The sequence below is a fragment of the Buteo buteo genome, chromosome 10 (assembly GCF_964188355.1).
Source record: "Buteo buteo chromosome 10, bButBut1.hap1.1, whole genome shotgun sequence".
Lineage (NCBI taxonomy): Eukaryota > Metazoa > Chordata > Aves > Accipitriformes > Accipitridae > Buteo > Buteo buteo.
In genome coordinates this window covers 33,866,442-33,881,149 of record NC_134180.1, presented here as the reverse complement: position 1 = coordinate 33,881,149, position 14,708 = coordinate 33,866,442, and the positions used below count along the sequence as shown (strand labels likewise).

Sequence of the window (14,708 nt, the reverse complement as noted above, 5' to 3'; positions counted from 1 at the left end):
ACGCTGCTGCCCCAGACAGGACAATGAGCGTGGAGGTATGGGCTTGGGGAGATGATTCAGGAACTGCTCCCTTGGCCACAGCTGGGGACACGGGTGTCCCACGGAGCCAGGGCCACCAGGAGGAGGTCCCCACCCCAGGCGCAAACCACGGGTGTGATTTGCTCTGCACGCCCAACGCCATGTGTGGCACAGGGTGGCTGGGCCGGTCCTGTGGGTGCCTGTTGCAGAACGGGACTGGGACTCACTTGTGTTTAACCCCACTTTTCTCCTTTCCCAGGAGTCCCCCGGGCCAGTGCTGGGGACAGGCAGCCTCACAGTCCCCGGCCACCCCCATGTCCCCCCCAGCCTCCCCCTCACCCCCTTCATGGCCCTGGAGGACCCCCCTCCTGCCCGGGAGCCCCCGGCACAGAACAAACCTCCCCTAAGGTGAGCCAGGAATGGGCTGTGCCCCCATGGCACTGCCCCAGCATCCCCAAACAGAGCCGGAGCGGGAAATCGGGGCTTTATTAACTGTAAGCGTGGTGAAGGGATGGCAAAATGTATGTTACAGCGGCAGGTATGGGGGCTTGGGACCAGCTGTGTAATTATGGCTGGGGCAGGGGGGGAAACATGTGGGGTCTCTCCTGGGACCAGAAGGGCTCTGGCCATTTCAGCAGCAGCAAGAGCAGGCAGGGAGGGGATGGGCAGCACAGGCAGAGCCCAAAGCCCGTAGCCACGGAGCTGCTCCTCGCCCCAGGACGGTGTCCACACACAGAGGAGCTGCTTCATCCTGTTCCCTGGGGCAGCTTGGGGACCAGCAGGGGGGCACAGAGAGGCACAATCACTTTTTTTTTCCCCCCTTTCCCTGCACCTCTCTCCACAGGGCACATCCCCACCGCAAGCCCTTTCTAGGGGAAGCCTGACAGGAGGCATTCACAGCTCAGACCTGGGAAGCAGCAAAACCGATGGCGAGATTTCCTCCCCCACACTGGAGGCCACCCTGGGTGTTTAATAAATGGCTTCAGCCTGTTACTCTTTGCTTCTTGGCCTGTTTATACACACACACTCTTGTCCCAGCCTGCTTCCCTGTGGGCAGCACTGGCAGTGCACCCTTTCCCTGGGGGTGAGGGCAGGGGAAGCACCAAAAGGTGCTCAGGGTGGTGGGAGATGCCCCCTCCCCCCCCTTTTGAAGCAAGGTGCAGGATTGATAGAAGAATTAAGACTGGGATCACCCAGAGGCCTGCAGTGGCTGCACAGCACAAGGGGTTGCAGTGCCCCGTTCCCTCTTGTGCCTAAATCCCAACCTCCTTACAGGGACCCCTGTGCTGCCGGGGGATGCATTGACTCACCCCAGCACCCACAGGGACTCCGGCTGGCATCAGCACACAGAGCCATCACACCCTGCCTCCCCACAAGCTCCACAGGGATATGAAGGGGTGGAGGTGGAGCAGAGCCAACGATGGCTGTTACAAGGGGTGCAGGGGTCAGACAAGCTCTTATCAGCCTTCCCCAGGGTGCTTAGGCTGCTGCAGGCTAAGGGAGGTGCCACTGCCACCTGCACCAGGCTCAGCCTAGAACGAACCAAAACACAGCCAACAGCTGTGACCAGAGGCCTCGAGCCCCAGCCCCTGCTGAGGAAGGTCAAGACAAGGACTATTTGCTTACAATCTTTATTGAAGTCATACAAAAGTTGCCAAAAAGTGAAAAAATACACTATATACAAAACCATTTTCCTTGTAAGGAGAGGAGTGTCCAAGGTTAAAGAATTATCATACTGTGCTTTCAACTGCAGCCCCTGATTCTGCTTGTGGCCTTTTCTCTGTCTAAAAGAAAAGAAAAGGGTTTGTTTTTAAAAAAAACAAGACACTGCCTTACAGCACCAATTCATGCAGCAGCTCAAGGTTTCTGTGATTTGAAGACTGAACTGAGTACATACACATGCTTTGCTGGTCTTCAGAGCCCAACACTATTCTAAAATACTGATGTTAACTGTAGCCCAGCTGATAAGTATTAAACCCCAGGAGTATTAAAAAAATACTTTGGGGAAAGGCCCCACACTGTAGTTCAGCCCAACTCAAACACCCAGAACATGTTTCTGTCCCACCCCACAGGTTGCAAGTCTCCACAGCTGGTGTCTTTCCAGCCCACAGCGTGTCAGACACCATGGTACAACATGCATCCTGCCAACTGGGGAACATCCCCCATCTCATCTGGGAAGCCTTGTGAAGACCAGCAGGCAATAAAACCAGTACATCTACCAGGCACAAAACCATGCCTGAACAGAAGGGGAGAAAAAGATGATAATAATGATAATAATGGCACAGACTCCTGACTCAGCTGCCCACCTCCTCTTCCATTTTTTCTGCAACCTCATTTCCACTGGGGGCAGCATCACCACCACCACCATTGACAGCCGGTTCTGGTTTAGATTTCTTAGCTTCATTGTCTCCCTGTTGAGTCTCCTCCTCTGGTTTCCTCTGAAGACAAAATTGTTTAGTCTTCACTATGTACAAATTAAAGTTTAAATATTTTTTAGAAAGTTAGCATCTAGATGTTATTGCACGTTATCTATTCAACCTCTACTTGCCAGGTTCAAGATAAATACTTGAGTGTTAAGACTTAACCAAAGCTCTGAAGCTTTGGTACAGAGGTCTCAACCACAAAGGATTTCCCGTAAGACATTATTTAGGTGCTAATATCTATAGTGCTGAATTATCCTTAGTTATTGTTTGGCAAGGAAACATGCAACTGCTGAGCCAGGGAACAGTTAAGGGGATAGATTTAGGGCATCTATGACACTTACAATCACCTGTGTAAAGCAGATCAAAGTTGCTCCAAGCAAACCTGAACTGAAAGAGGCTAATATAACACACAGGCCAGGCTGTGCCACAGCAGCATACAAAATAAAAACTAAGATCCTATAGGGGATAATTTTAGTTATATTAGCAAACAGTTCTAGAAAAAGCATATACCTTTAAAGGAACCTAGTGCTCAATGCATTATCTCTTTAAGAGGCAGTTTATCCTTACTACCATTAGACTGGCTTTGCTATTTATTAAGTCCAATTCTCCATTTCCACTTGCAAAGAAGGGAACCCAACTCAGCCTCGTTGCTTGCCCTTTTCTTAAGATCTGTAGGCCAGCCTGCTCTTCTTGCAGGTCCCCAGCAGAGGAGGGCACTTGTTCAGAGAACGCCTGCAAAAGCCACACAATTCAGCTCTGAAGTTAAACCAGTGTGGGTCAGGCGGGGTGCTGAACCGTCACAGATAGTCTCCTGGAGGCTGGATGGTTCCCAGACTGATTGGCTCCCAGTGGAAAGGAGTTTCATGCACTATTTCTGGTTTTACTTTTAGGGTGTCTTTTCCATTATAGAACCAAGTTAAGGAAAAAAAGCTTCAAGTCAAGAAATCCAATTACACAGAGCAAGCCAGTGGTACTTTAACAAAGTGTTTGTTCAACTAGTCATTTCTGGACTCACCTTTTTCCTGACTAGGTGAGAGATGTCTGTAACACACTGAGGTGCACCATCAGCTGCTTTTCTTACTGGAATCTATTACAAGACAGACAATGACAGATGAGTAACAGCAAACAGTAATCCTTAGAGCAAAGAACGACTACCAACATCCATCTTAACTTACTGTGGAAACAGAACCACTGTCTTCACTTTGTGCAAAGCCAGATGTAGTTCCAACCTTAAGAAAACCAGAAGAAACAGTCAACAAATTCTGGTGAGACCATATATGCTAGTTTAGAAAGGGACAGGAAAACCCAACTCCTTCATGTCTCAACACTGCATTCCACACTTGCACACAGGACGGATGTAACTCAGTCCATTCTCACATTTGGCTGACCTATAATTTCCAGTCCCGATACATTAAGTTGCTCTAGAAGCCTATCAAATTCCAGTTTAGTTTGGAGCAATTAATGTCAGTGTATTTACTAATAAGCTCTCTTCAGATGTCAGCTGCCTCAGTTTCCTTCTCGCAATCACAGCCCATAACATTTGTGAGCAACCACCAGCCTCCAATCTGTATGAACAAGCCTGAGCTCCTCCCATTACTGGTTTACTTCAAGTTTCACTGGAATAATGTTTGGCTAAAAGGAAACCACAGGATGCACTAACCAGAGTTGCTTTCAGTGCCAGCTCAGCTACTCTTGCACTCTTTTGAGACTCCTTTGAATCTTCTATCTTTTCTTTAATTTCAGGAAGCAGTCCCTTCAGTTCTTCAATCTCCTTCTCATCTTCAGGGGATCCACTTTCTGCCTTCTTTATTCGCTCAGTAAGCATTGCTAGGATGAAACAGTTATCATGGCAAAAAAAAATCAAGACAAAGTAGCTGTCTCATTATCAATATCCAGAGGCAAGTATCTGCTAACACTTTGTTGAAACAATTTTCTGGTATCAGTATAGCCTGTTACCCCTTTCAGACCAACAGACATTTGCATACCTAACTACATTTAGGGCACTTAAAGTCTGCTTTGACTAGTGAAAGCTCTCATATTCACTAGGCACTTTTAGAAATCCACTTACCCATCCTCTTGTCAATGACTTCTACGGATTTACCAAACTGCAAAACCGCCTCATCGAACTGGCTGTTGTAGTGGTATGCCAGCGCCAGCTGGTAGTGACTCTCCGCTAGCAGGCGGTCGTGAGCCTCCAGGTACTTCTGCTGCAGGGCCAGGCAGGCCTGAAACTCTTCTATAGCCTGCGTGTAGTTTTCTATAGGAGAAAGACGTAAGGTCTTTACAAGCCACACTCATTTACCCAAACAAGCAAGATCTAAACTTTCATTCAGTTACTCCGTATTTTATTACACTTTATATAGTCTGAGAATGGAACCACCATTGAATACAGCAGTTGAGTTCAGTGACAGGCTGCTTTCAGATTATCAAGTGACAAAAGGCTGTTTAGAGTCCAGTTCCTCTAGTGTTCTCAAGAGTGCTTTGTCTATTTACAGCAACACAGCAAACCAAGCAGCCAAGTCAAAACCAGGCACACAAATCCTGCTATTTTATCTGCTACCATGACACAAATGTAACTGGTCACAACTGCAACTTCCATCTAGAGCTAAGGACAGTTCCCTGCTAGCTTCCAGTCAAGCTCTCCTTTGAATATATTCTAGTGACACAAAACACAACCCTCATTTTGTAGCCCTGGTCCAGAAACCTGTCAGATTATTTCCAATGGTCACCATAGAGAAAGATTACAGTCTCTTTGGATTTAACAAGATTAAAACACATTTTTAAATGAAGGGCAGGTAAAACACATTAGAAGGCACATACCTGGGGCTTGCTTCCCCCTCCCTTTTTTCTGCTGCATAACACAAGAGTCTTTCCTGACCATACCTTAGGATTTTGGGAAGTCTAAGCAAGTCAACCATTTTTCACTTGCAGTCTTTATGTTCTGGAAGTGGCATGGTACCGACACCTCCTATTGAGCTCAGTGACTCACGACTTCAATAAGGAAAGTCTCTCCCAAGTTTCTGAAGCTAACCAAACTTTGGCTATACAGCAGAACACAAGGCTGGTTTTGATCCGGTAACACATTACTTCTTATTCAAAGCTTGCTTTCACGGTTCTGGAAAAGCATGGACTATCCTGTTGTGCTGGTTTTGGCTGGGATAGAGTTAATTTTCTTCATAGTATCTGGTACGGGGCTATGCTTTGTCTTTGTGCTGGAAACAGTGCTGATAATGCAGAGATGTTTTTGTTATTGCTGAGCAGTGCTTAGACAGAGCCAAGGTCTTTTCTGCCTCTCACAACACCCCACCAGCAAGTAGGCTGGGGATGCACAAGAAGTTGAGAGGGGACACAGCCAGGACAGCTGACCCCCATTGACCAAAGGGATATTCCATACCCTAATGACATCATGCTCAGCATATAAAGCTGTGGGAAAAGAAGGAAGGGCAGGATGTTCAGAGTTACAGCATTTTGTCTTCCCAAGTAACCTTTAGGTGTGATGGAGCCCTGCTTTCCTGCAGATGGCTGAACACCTGCCTGCCGATGGGAAGTGGTGAATCAATTCCTTGGTTTGCTTTGCTTGCACACGTGGCTTTTGCCTTTAAGGCACCAACTCGTTCATCCATTGATTCCAAAGCTTCTCACATGGCTGAACTATCATAATTAGAAAAAATCTATTTTGTTTTCATCTTAACAGCCTTAACTCACCTCTGTTCATTTTAAAGTACAAAATAGAGTGACAGAAAGTGGAACTGAACACTTTGTGTGTAAGAATTAACATTACTTACCAGATTCAATGCTAACTTCTCCTAACTTTAGATGAGCTTGAGCTGCATGGAGCTGAGCTTCTTTTGTTTCTTGTCTAAATAAAGAAAAAAAGTAGTTTTCAAATCCTGATCAGAATATGCCACATTCAGTAATTGCTTATGCCACTCCCCAATTTACAATGAGTTTCTCTAGCACATATCCAAATTAGGGCTTAAGTCTTTACCTCTTGTAGATTACTTTTGCTAACTCCAGCATGTCCCAGGCTAGCTCAAGATTTCCAATTTCATCCTCCTCACTTTCCTGTAAAGACTAGAAATGCATTACAGATTAAGTGACTTGGTTGCATATCATATCAAACACCACCACTGAGTTTCTAAGCAGTGTTGTCAAGGAACAGATTTCTTCAAGACAAACAGTTTAACACTAGAAGTAAAAAAAAAAAAAAACAAAACAAACACACATGCAGAAGAGGTTATCACATCAACCAAGACTTTACCTGCAGTGAAAATGTTTCAAGTGGAACATAAGCTTACATTCTTAGTTGATACAGCCTTAATTTTTTCCCAGAAATAACAGAGTGCCAAGCACCAATATTATCCCAACAGTAAGGTTTTGTTTAAGGTGCTATTTATATGAACCAAAAGCTAAATAAAGGAGTTCATGTTCCACTTTTTTTTTTTCAAATGAGCTTTTGGACTTCCTTAGAATAGTCTGAGGAAGTGACAGATATTGTCTTCAAGACAGCTGTCTAGCACGCTTAGTACCACACTCTAATAGGCTCCAGATTTTTCCAGGTGTTTTGACTGCTACATCAACATGAACACCTCACATTTAAGCACCACTACACTTCCCACTGAATTCCCATCCTAATCATGGCTTACAGGACCAGGTACATTCAACAGGCATAGTCAGACAACAACAAAAAAAGCAGAGAATGAAGTGTTACAAGTAACTAACTTTAGTGACAACCTAAAGCAACTCTCCCTGCCTGCCCCTGCATTTACCAGGCTGCATTACTCATCAGTAGACTGCAAGCATTTGTTTCAGCATAGCTAAACAAGCCCAAGTTTACAGAGCTGAGCAAGATCCTACAAGGTGGACTACACATAACGCTGCCCCTTCCTTAGGCAATATTGGTTTTCAAAAGTCATTTCCTACATAGGACCAAATGAAATACAAGTGAGCTTTTATAAAGACATTAACATGACATTTAGACAAATACTGCATTCTTCTATGAGCACCGATATCAGAGGTCAGCAATCTCACCTTGTCTTCCACTGTCAGCTCATTCTCCTTATCATCTTCAGCTTTATCATTTTCTTTATCTTCCTCTTCAGATTCTTCTGTTTCTACAAGGGAAGTAGATGAATGAGAACACTTGTTGTTACTACGCTTGCTTCGCATGGCAGAACATATTACATCCAGCCCTTATCCTTCCAGTGACAGGTTAGATGTGTGATGCAAGAAGAGCACAGATACATTAAATTCCTAGCAGCAGCAGCCATCTTGCTGAAAGTGTTAGGCACTGTAGACTAAAAGAGGTTCCAGGCTCCCTCAGTCCTCATTTTAAGTTTTACTTCATACTATCTAGAACAGAAACTTGCACAGAATTCAGTTCCCACAAATGCACTGTGAACTCCCACTGAAGCCACAGGATCCTGTGCAGCCCTGGAGGTACAGGTCAGTTGCTGGACTTCACACTACAGATAACAAGATAACAAGCATTTTCAACAAGATGGCTGCCAAGCTGCGTACAAATAAGACTGTTTCTGAATTCATGTTCCTCGTGTCAGACATTTAAGTAGCAATGTTATTAATGAACCTGCTATTGTGTAACACTGATTTGACTTCTGATACTGTGTAGGAGCAGTGCATGATCTATTCTACCAGTAGAAAACATTTCGGGAAAATGTGAAGGAGTATGGCTAATAACTTTAGAGCATTGGTTGACTTGCATGCTAAAGTTGCACACTTAATTCCCTGTATCATGACCACTGACTATATCCAGAATATGAGGACCTTGATGGAATGGACACTAGAGAACCCATAAGCTCGTTAATCTAACTCCCAAAACGCACACACCTACCACTGAGAGGGCCAAACCTATGAGTATGAGGACAGCTTGATCAAAGGTAAAACAGAAGAGATATTAGAAAGTTAAAATTTAAATAGTGGGAGGAGTCTAGAATGACACAGCAGCAGATGAGGATGTTCAAGACTGTCCTCACACTAACAGGGTTGGGGAAAAAAACAAAAGCAGCAGTATGTGTACATAAACAGCCTTTCCTCAGCCTGATGAGGAGTGGATAACTACTCTAGGTGCATTATACTCTATCCAGACAGACACCTTGTTAGGCAGCTGCTCCACCATTGAGTGTTCACTGTGCCCAGCAGTACAAATCCTTTCAGTGTCCAGAACTATTTAGTCTGTATCTGCCACTCCTAAAATAAGGCTCTTCCTGTGAAGCTGAGTTACTGACAAGCAAAGTTTCAATTATCAGCTCATCAATTAACTTGTGCAACAGAAAGTGCTGGCCTACTAAGACCATGCAAGTAATACTTCAGCAAAGTGTACAAGTTTTACTAGGTTACTGTCCTGGTTTCAGCTGGGATAGTTAATTGTCTTCCTAGTAGCTGGTATAGTGCTATGTTTTGGGTTCAGTATGAGAAGAATGTTGACCACGACAGTTACTTTCACATAATCCTGAAAACAGCTATAATGAAGCAGGGAAGCAGAATGGCAGAAAAAGCTAGGTAGCTGGAAGACTGTACTAGATAGTAGCAATAAGCCTTCAGGTTTCAGGGCAAATTAAGTTTAGATTTGCCAACCAAATTCTCACTTGTAATTACCACCAGAAAGACTCAAATGGAGAGTTCCTTCCCCCCACCAAAAGCAGATTTACTATTTTGTTATGTATTCAGCTGTTATTTTTCTGCTCCACTGTTTTAAAATAAAATACGGTTATAACCAGAGGCAACTTGTGCTTCAAGTTATTTGAAGGTTAGTGCAATAAACCCAGATGCATGCAAGTGAACATCCATTCAGTATTCTCCACCAGCCTAGCCATTACTTACACATTTCACAGGGCTGTAAGTTTGCTTTCAAGTAAGATTTGCTTTGCAGTTAGTTAAGCGTTAGTCTAGAGAAACCGAGACTGTTCACTACTCCTTGAAACTTTACTTGGATGTAAAATCCTTCAAGAGCCCCTTTACTGTGCCTTTTCCTTATTCTAAGGCAAACAGAAAATTCTGAATGGAACACTTTTTACCCATTGTTAGCCAAATCCATCAAGTCATCCACCCACAAGTACTTTTCTCCTCTCACTGTTACCTTCTCCCTCTTCCATCAGGCCATCTTTCTCTTCTTTTTCTACCTTAGCACCTTCACCCTCTTCCATCAGGTCACCTTTCTTTTCCTCTTTCTCTACCTTAGCAGCTACTTCAGCCTTTTCTTCCATGTCATTAGATGGCTCTTTGCCCTCTGTGGGCACAGGTTCCTTTGAGGACTCTGTCTCTTTAGATTCATCTGGTTTCTCTTCTGTAGCTGTCTCTACTGGCTCTTGTTTCTCCTCCACCTTCTGTTCAGCTGCCTCTACTTCCCCTTCTGTAGCTTCTTTCTGCTCCACAGTGATTGCTGCCTGCACTTCTGCTGTCACTTGTGCTACTGCCTTCTCTTCCACAGCTGCCTCTGCCTGCCCTTCTACAGCCTCTCTCTTTTCCACAGCTGGCTCTTTTTCTGTTGCTTCCGCTGTCTGCTCTCCCACCTCTCCCTTCTCTTCCACAGCCAATTCTCCAGCTTCAGCCTCTTCCACAGCTGCCTTCACCTCCTTGTCTGACACTTCTGTCATTCTCTCTTCCTCCTCAGCTGCCTCTGCTACCTTGTCTTCAGGGACCATCTTTTGCTCTTTTTCCACTACTTTCTCTTCCACAGCTGCCTCCTCTTTCATAGCCTCCTTTTCCACAGCTACCTGCTGCTTCTGCTCTTCTGAAGCTACTTCTTTTTCCACAGAAACCTCCATCTTCTCTTCAGCCTCTTCAAGTTTTACGTCCTTGTCAGCGCTTGCTTCTTCTGTTGGTTTTTCTTCTGTGATCTCTTTCATTTCAACATCCTCCTCTTTGATTTCCTTCTCAGATAGTACTGGAGACTCTTCTGTAGACCTTTTGGCTTCTTCTTTTTCCCCCATGGCGTTATATACCTGTTCTCTCAACTCCTCCCTTGCTTCTTCTACATGATTGAGGAAGCATAAACATTTCTTCGAGTTTAGTGATAAAGACATTAATGGGCACTGACAATACCACCCTCAGACCCTCCAGTGTGTTGGTTTGTCATCAAGTTAGATGACATTCCTAAAAGCTCCATTTTCAAAGTACAAGGAATTAGGACACAACCAACATAGTAACTTGAACTAAGCAAATCCCTTCCCCTTCCCCAGACTGCATTATTGCAAGCAGCCGCTCAAGCAGTGTGCAGTTTTGCGCGCTAGCATTTTTAGTCACAGCTAAGCAAGAGGTGCCAGTGTTTTAATAGTCTGGATCGACAGGAATTCCTGTATTATCTCCAGCTGCGGGGAGTATAAAATGCTGTTCTTGGACTTTTTACAGAGAGACTGACCTGTCCTACTACACACAGTGTACTGCTACAAGGTTACAAAGCAGTTCAAGTTGACTGTGAAGCTTAAGAAAGCAAGTTTGAATGCAGTGTTTCAGGACACAGACACCTGGTGACCCTTTACACATGCTTTCAGTGACCAGTTCCTTGCAGAAGTTTTAGAGGTTTGTTCAATCTTTAAGCAAGATTAGAAGAACAAAAAAAAAGTCCATTCAGGCTGCTAAGAGTTTCAACAGAGTAACTCAGGCCACCTAAGATACCAATGGACTGAACTTGGATCGTTTAGACAAGAAAACACAGCTTGGTGCCTCCATAACATGGCAGACAGCTTTACATACCATCAACAGTTGGTAACACAGAATCATCTTCAGCTTTTTCTCCTTCCTCTTCAACCTGCACCCCTTCTAAGGCATTTCCCAGCACACCATTTTCCATTCTAAAAGAAAAAAAAGTTTGTTATCCCTTAGCTTTTGTAATAACACTGTTTTAACTGCACAAGCTGCAATGCCATGGCCCATCCCACCCAGTGCAACCCTGCATTTATGAAGTTCTAGTCTAACCCTGTGACTCGGCATATATGAGGGTGAAATGCTGTTATGCTAGGCAGACTCTTAATGAAATGAGAAACTGTTAGCATACCTTGCTAACTCCAGGAGAGATTTTCCATAGTAAAAAAAAGCTTCTGCACACTCATCCGCTGTCTCACCATATTTTTTACCCCTACAAAAGTAATGAAGAATTATTTGCCTGTGCCTAGTTTAAGTTTTGATGCATGAACTTGAAAGCTAAAAATTCCTGGTCAGGAAGAATCGGTTTCTTAGCTCACCTCCCATTGTTTCAAACAAATCATGAATGCTCCTCTCACTTAGCTAGATGTGGCTCTCAAACATCCAGCAAAGCAAACTAATCTAAAACCCAAGGAGGCATCACCCTCAGAGACTGATCAAGACTAGTAAACAAGTTACTAGCAAGTAACACTATCTCATTATTTTCATATTAACAGACATCAGAACCATACACTGCAAAACAAAATACCAAACCCCTTTTCCTCCTTAGGGAGCTGCGCTGGCAGTTACTATCACAAAAGCTAAACTGCACACCAACTACAGCATTGTCCAACACTTGAGTTAGTTTCAATAGTTCATCCTCTCCCTGGTTGTATTATAAATACAGCAGCATATGTAATGTAAATATCTCAATCTTTCTTCTATAAGCCACATTAGCACAGTCAAGCTGAAAACCAAGCCCTACAAAAATACACAAAACCTCCTACTACTCACAGTAAGCTCGCAGCTTCCTGGAACGCATTAACAGCAGCCGGAATATTTCCCATTACCAAGTGTTTCTGTCCTAAACCCAATAGTTTCTTTGATTCTCCATCCACATCCATACTGGAGAGGGGGGAAAAAAAAAAAAATATAAATCAAATACAGGATTCTATTAGTTTCCATAGCAATTTTGTATCCAGCTTTCAAAACCTAGTCAGCTTTATATAAGAGCGAGTTGCATACCTTACACTGGTCAGAATTACCAGGGCAGAGGGGGTTGTTTGGTTTTGTTTGTTTAAATCTGGACCAACTTTTAGTTCCGAAGACCGAGGGCAGACAGGTTAATTTTAACCAACCACTGCAAGAAGCGGGTATCAGAATCTAATATGACATAGGATGCTAAAGAATATACTTTAAGAGTTGCGTACCAATACAACACTGACTACCGTACAGTGTTTCACCAGACTCCGATGCCAGCTAAGCCAAGAAAAAGAAGAATAAATCCAATTTATGGCTTCTCATAGTACAGCATGATGCATTTGAAAAGAATGATAGATGCAAGCCTTAGTTTCAATTCAGCACATCTCACACAGCTCCATTTCAGAGGGTTCATCCCAGTCCAGTACCCTGGACTGGGACAAGAGGAGCTGCCCACAGAGGAGTACTACTCCATCCTAGTCACATACTCATACCTCCCCAATGCTTCCCCAGTACTAACTCACAAATCGAGAACCTCCTAAGCAACAGCCGGTATCTGTGTATTTATCAGTCCTTGAAAGAGTTTTGTTACACTAGACTTGTGCAGACTACTGGCGAGTACAAGTTTTCAGCATCTACAGCATCCACATCTCTTAAACTTCAAGCCTAACAACCCACTTGACGGATGCCCTTTTTGTTTAACTCAATAACCTTTGGGATTTCGCATTCTTTAGTAACCGACAACTGCAACTCCCATCTCACCTGTCCGTCTTGTCTGTGGATGTGGAAGGAGCTGCCAATTCCTCTTCCATTCTGCAAACAAAATATTGAATAAGCGTTTATAACAGGTCCACCTGTTTCGTGACAGGAACCGAGCTCTCAGAGGTGTGAGGCCAAAGCCAGGAGTGGTGCTTCCTTTCAGGTGTTCAGCTACCTAGAGCAAGTTCACACCCTGGTTCGCTCTGCTGGCTGTCTTTTGGAGAAATCCATTAGTTTCAGTTTTGTTTATTGTTTGACCTAAAGACTGTTAGGAAAGCAAATGCTTTCGCGTTCAGGTTACATCGGACTAAGCCTGGCCAACAGGTTTGCTGCCTCAAAACCAGGACTACCCACCCCTGCCAGCTTGCAGCCACTGACCCACAAGCGCCCTGTACCTCGGAGCTACCCCCACGCAAACCTGCGGCACGGAACAAGCCGCAAAGCGCAAAATCGGGTGTTTTGCGCCGCCTTTCCAGTCAGAAAACCGGGGACGTGCCCAAGGCGCCCGTCCGGGGAGCTCGGGGGCTTGCCACGGCCACTCGCCAGGCAGCCGTTCCTCGGCAGCGCTCGGGGCAGCCGCCGCGCAGCCCCCCGGCCGCCAGCTGACAAGCCGCCGCGGTCCTCCGCCGCCGGCAGAGGGAGGCCGGGGGCGGCGTTGCGGAGCTCCCCGGGCGGAACAAAGGCCGGGCAAGGCGGGCAGCGGCCCCGGCCCCCCGCCCCCCCAAGCCCTCACAGACAATGGGCGCCTTTCCCGCCTTCCCCCCGGCCCCGCCCCCCGCCATTGGCGCCAAACCCCGACGGCGGCTCCTCACGGGCTGGCGGCCCGGCGTCACGTGACGCCGCAGGACCACCCACCCACCCACCCCCCGCCGCTCCCCCTCCCCCAACCTCCCCCCCCCACCACCACGGGCGGGCTCCAGCGGCGTCGGCTGCCCCCAACAAAGATGGCAGCAGCCGCGCACGGGTCACGTGGTGGCCCCGCGCGAGCTGAACGGGCCCAGCTGGCGCTAGAGGAGCGGGGCGGCACGTACCACCGCCGGTGGGGGGGAGGGGGGGGGCGGAACGGGGCGGGGGGGGGGGGAGAAACGGGGGCAGGCGCACGAACCCGACCAGCACCCCCAGCCCTCCCCCCAAAAGGAAATCCTGCCCGCCGCCCCCTACCCTCCCCAACCCCCACCCCAGTCACCCCGCGGCGCGAAAGCGCCCCCCCACCCCACCCCCGCTGCCCCCACACCCCCACCCCACCCCGACACGCACACACCGTGACCGGGACCAGCCCGCGCGGCCCTACCTAGTCGGGGAGGCCGGCGCGGGCTCAACGCAGGGGGGAGCGGCGACGGCCGAAGATTGCATAGAAGCTGCTGGAGACAGGGGCGGCGGCGGCAGAGTGCAGACCCCTACCCCTCCGGCTGCCTATATACCCCCGAGGACACGCCCCGGCCCGCCTCGCGGCGCGCGCACGCCGCGGGGGTACTACCGCTCCCGGCATGCCACGCGCCCGCCCTCCGCGGGACACCGGGGGCGCCGCCGCGCGGGGCTTGCCGGGAAGTGTAGTCCGGGGAGGGAGAGGCCGCGGCGGGGCCGCGCGGCCCGCTGGGAAGTGTAGTGCCGGGTGAGGCGGGGCGGGGGGCGCGCAGGGAGCGCAGGGAAACGGAGTTCCGCCGGGAA

At 47.1% G+C, this 14,708-nt stretch overlaps 1 protein-coding gene across 2 annotated transcripts; it reads right to left on the bottom strand.

Moving 5' to 3' along the window:
* Positions 1-1,635: 1,635 nt before the first annotated feature.
* On the bottom strand, positions 1,636-14,505 carry NASP (nuclear autoantigenic sperm protein). Of its 2 annotated transcripts, XM_075036996.1 has the most exons (15): positions 14,332-14,505; positions 13,044-13,094; positions 12,096-12,206; positions 11,455-11,535; positions 11,154-11,251; positions 9,538-10,431; positions 7,473-7,555; positions 6,430-6,515; positions 6,227-6,300; positions 4,510-4,698; positions 4,102-4,268; positions 3,617-3,670; positions 3,457-3,528; positions 2,325-2,456; positions 1,636-1,802 (listed from the first exon to the last, which is right to left on the bottom strand). In XM_075036996.1, exons 1-15 carry the CDS (start codon positions 14,391-14,393, stop codon positions 1,749-1,751), a joined length of 2,208 nt encoding a protein of 735 aa, XP_074893097.1. In that variant the 5' UTR covers positions 14,394-14,505; the 3' UTR covers positions 1,636-1,748. The 2 variants fall into 2 exon arrangements, with proteins under 2 accessions (XP_074893097.1, XP_074893098.1); XM_075036997.1 differs by lacking the exon at positions 2,325-2,456.
* Between the last annotated feature and the right edge of the window lie 203 nt (positions 14,506-14,708).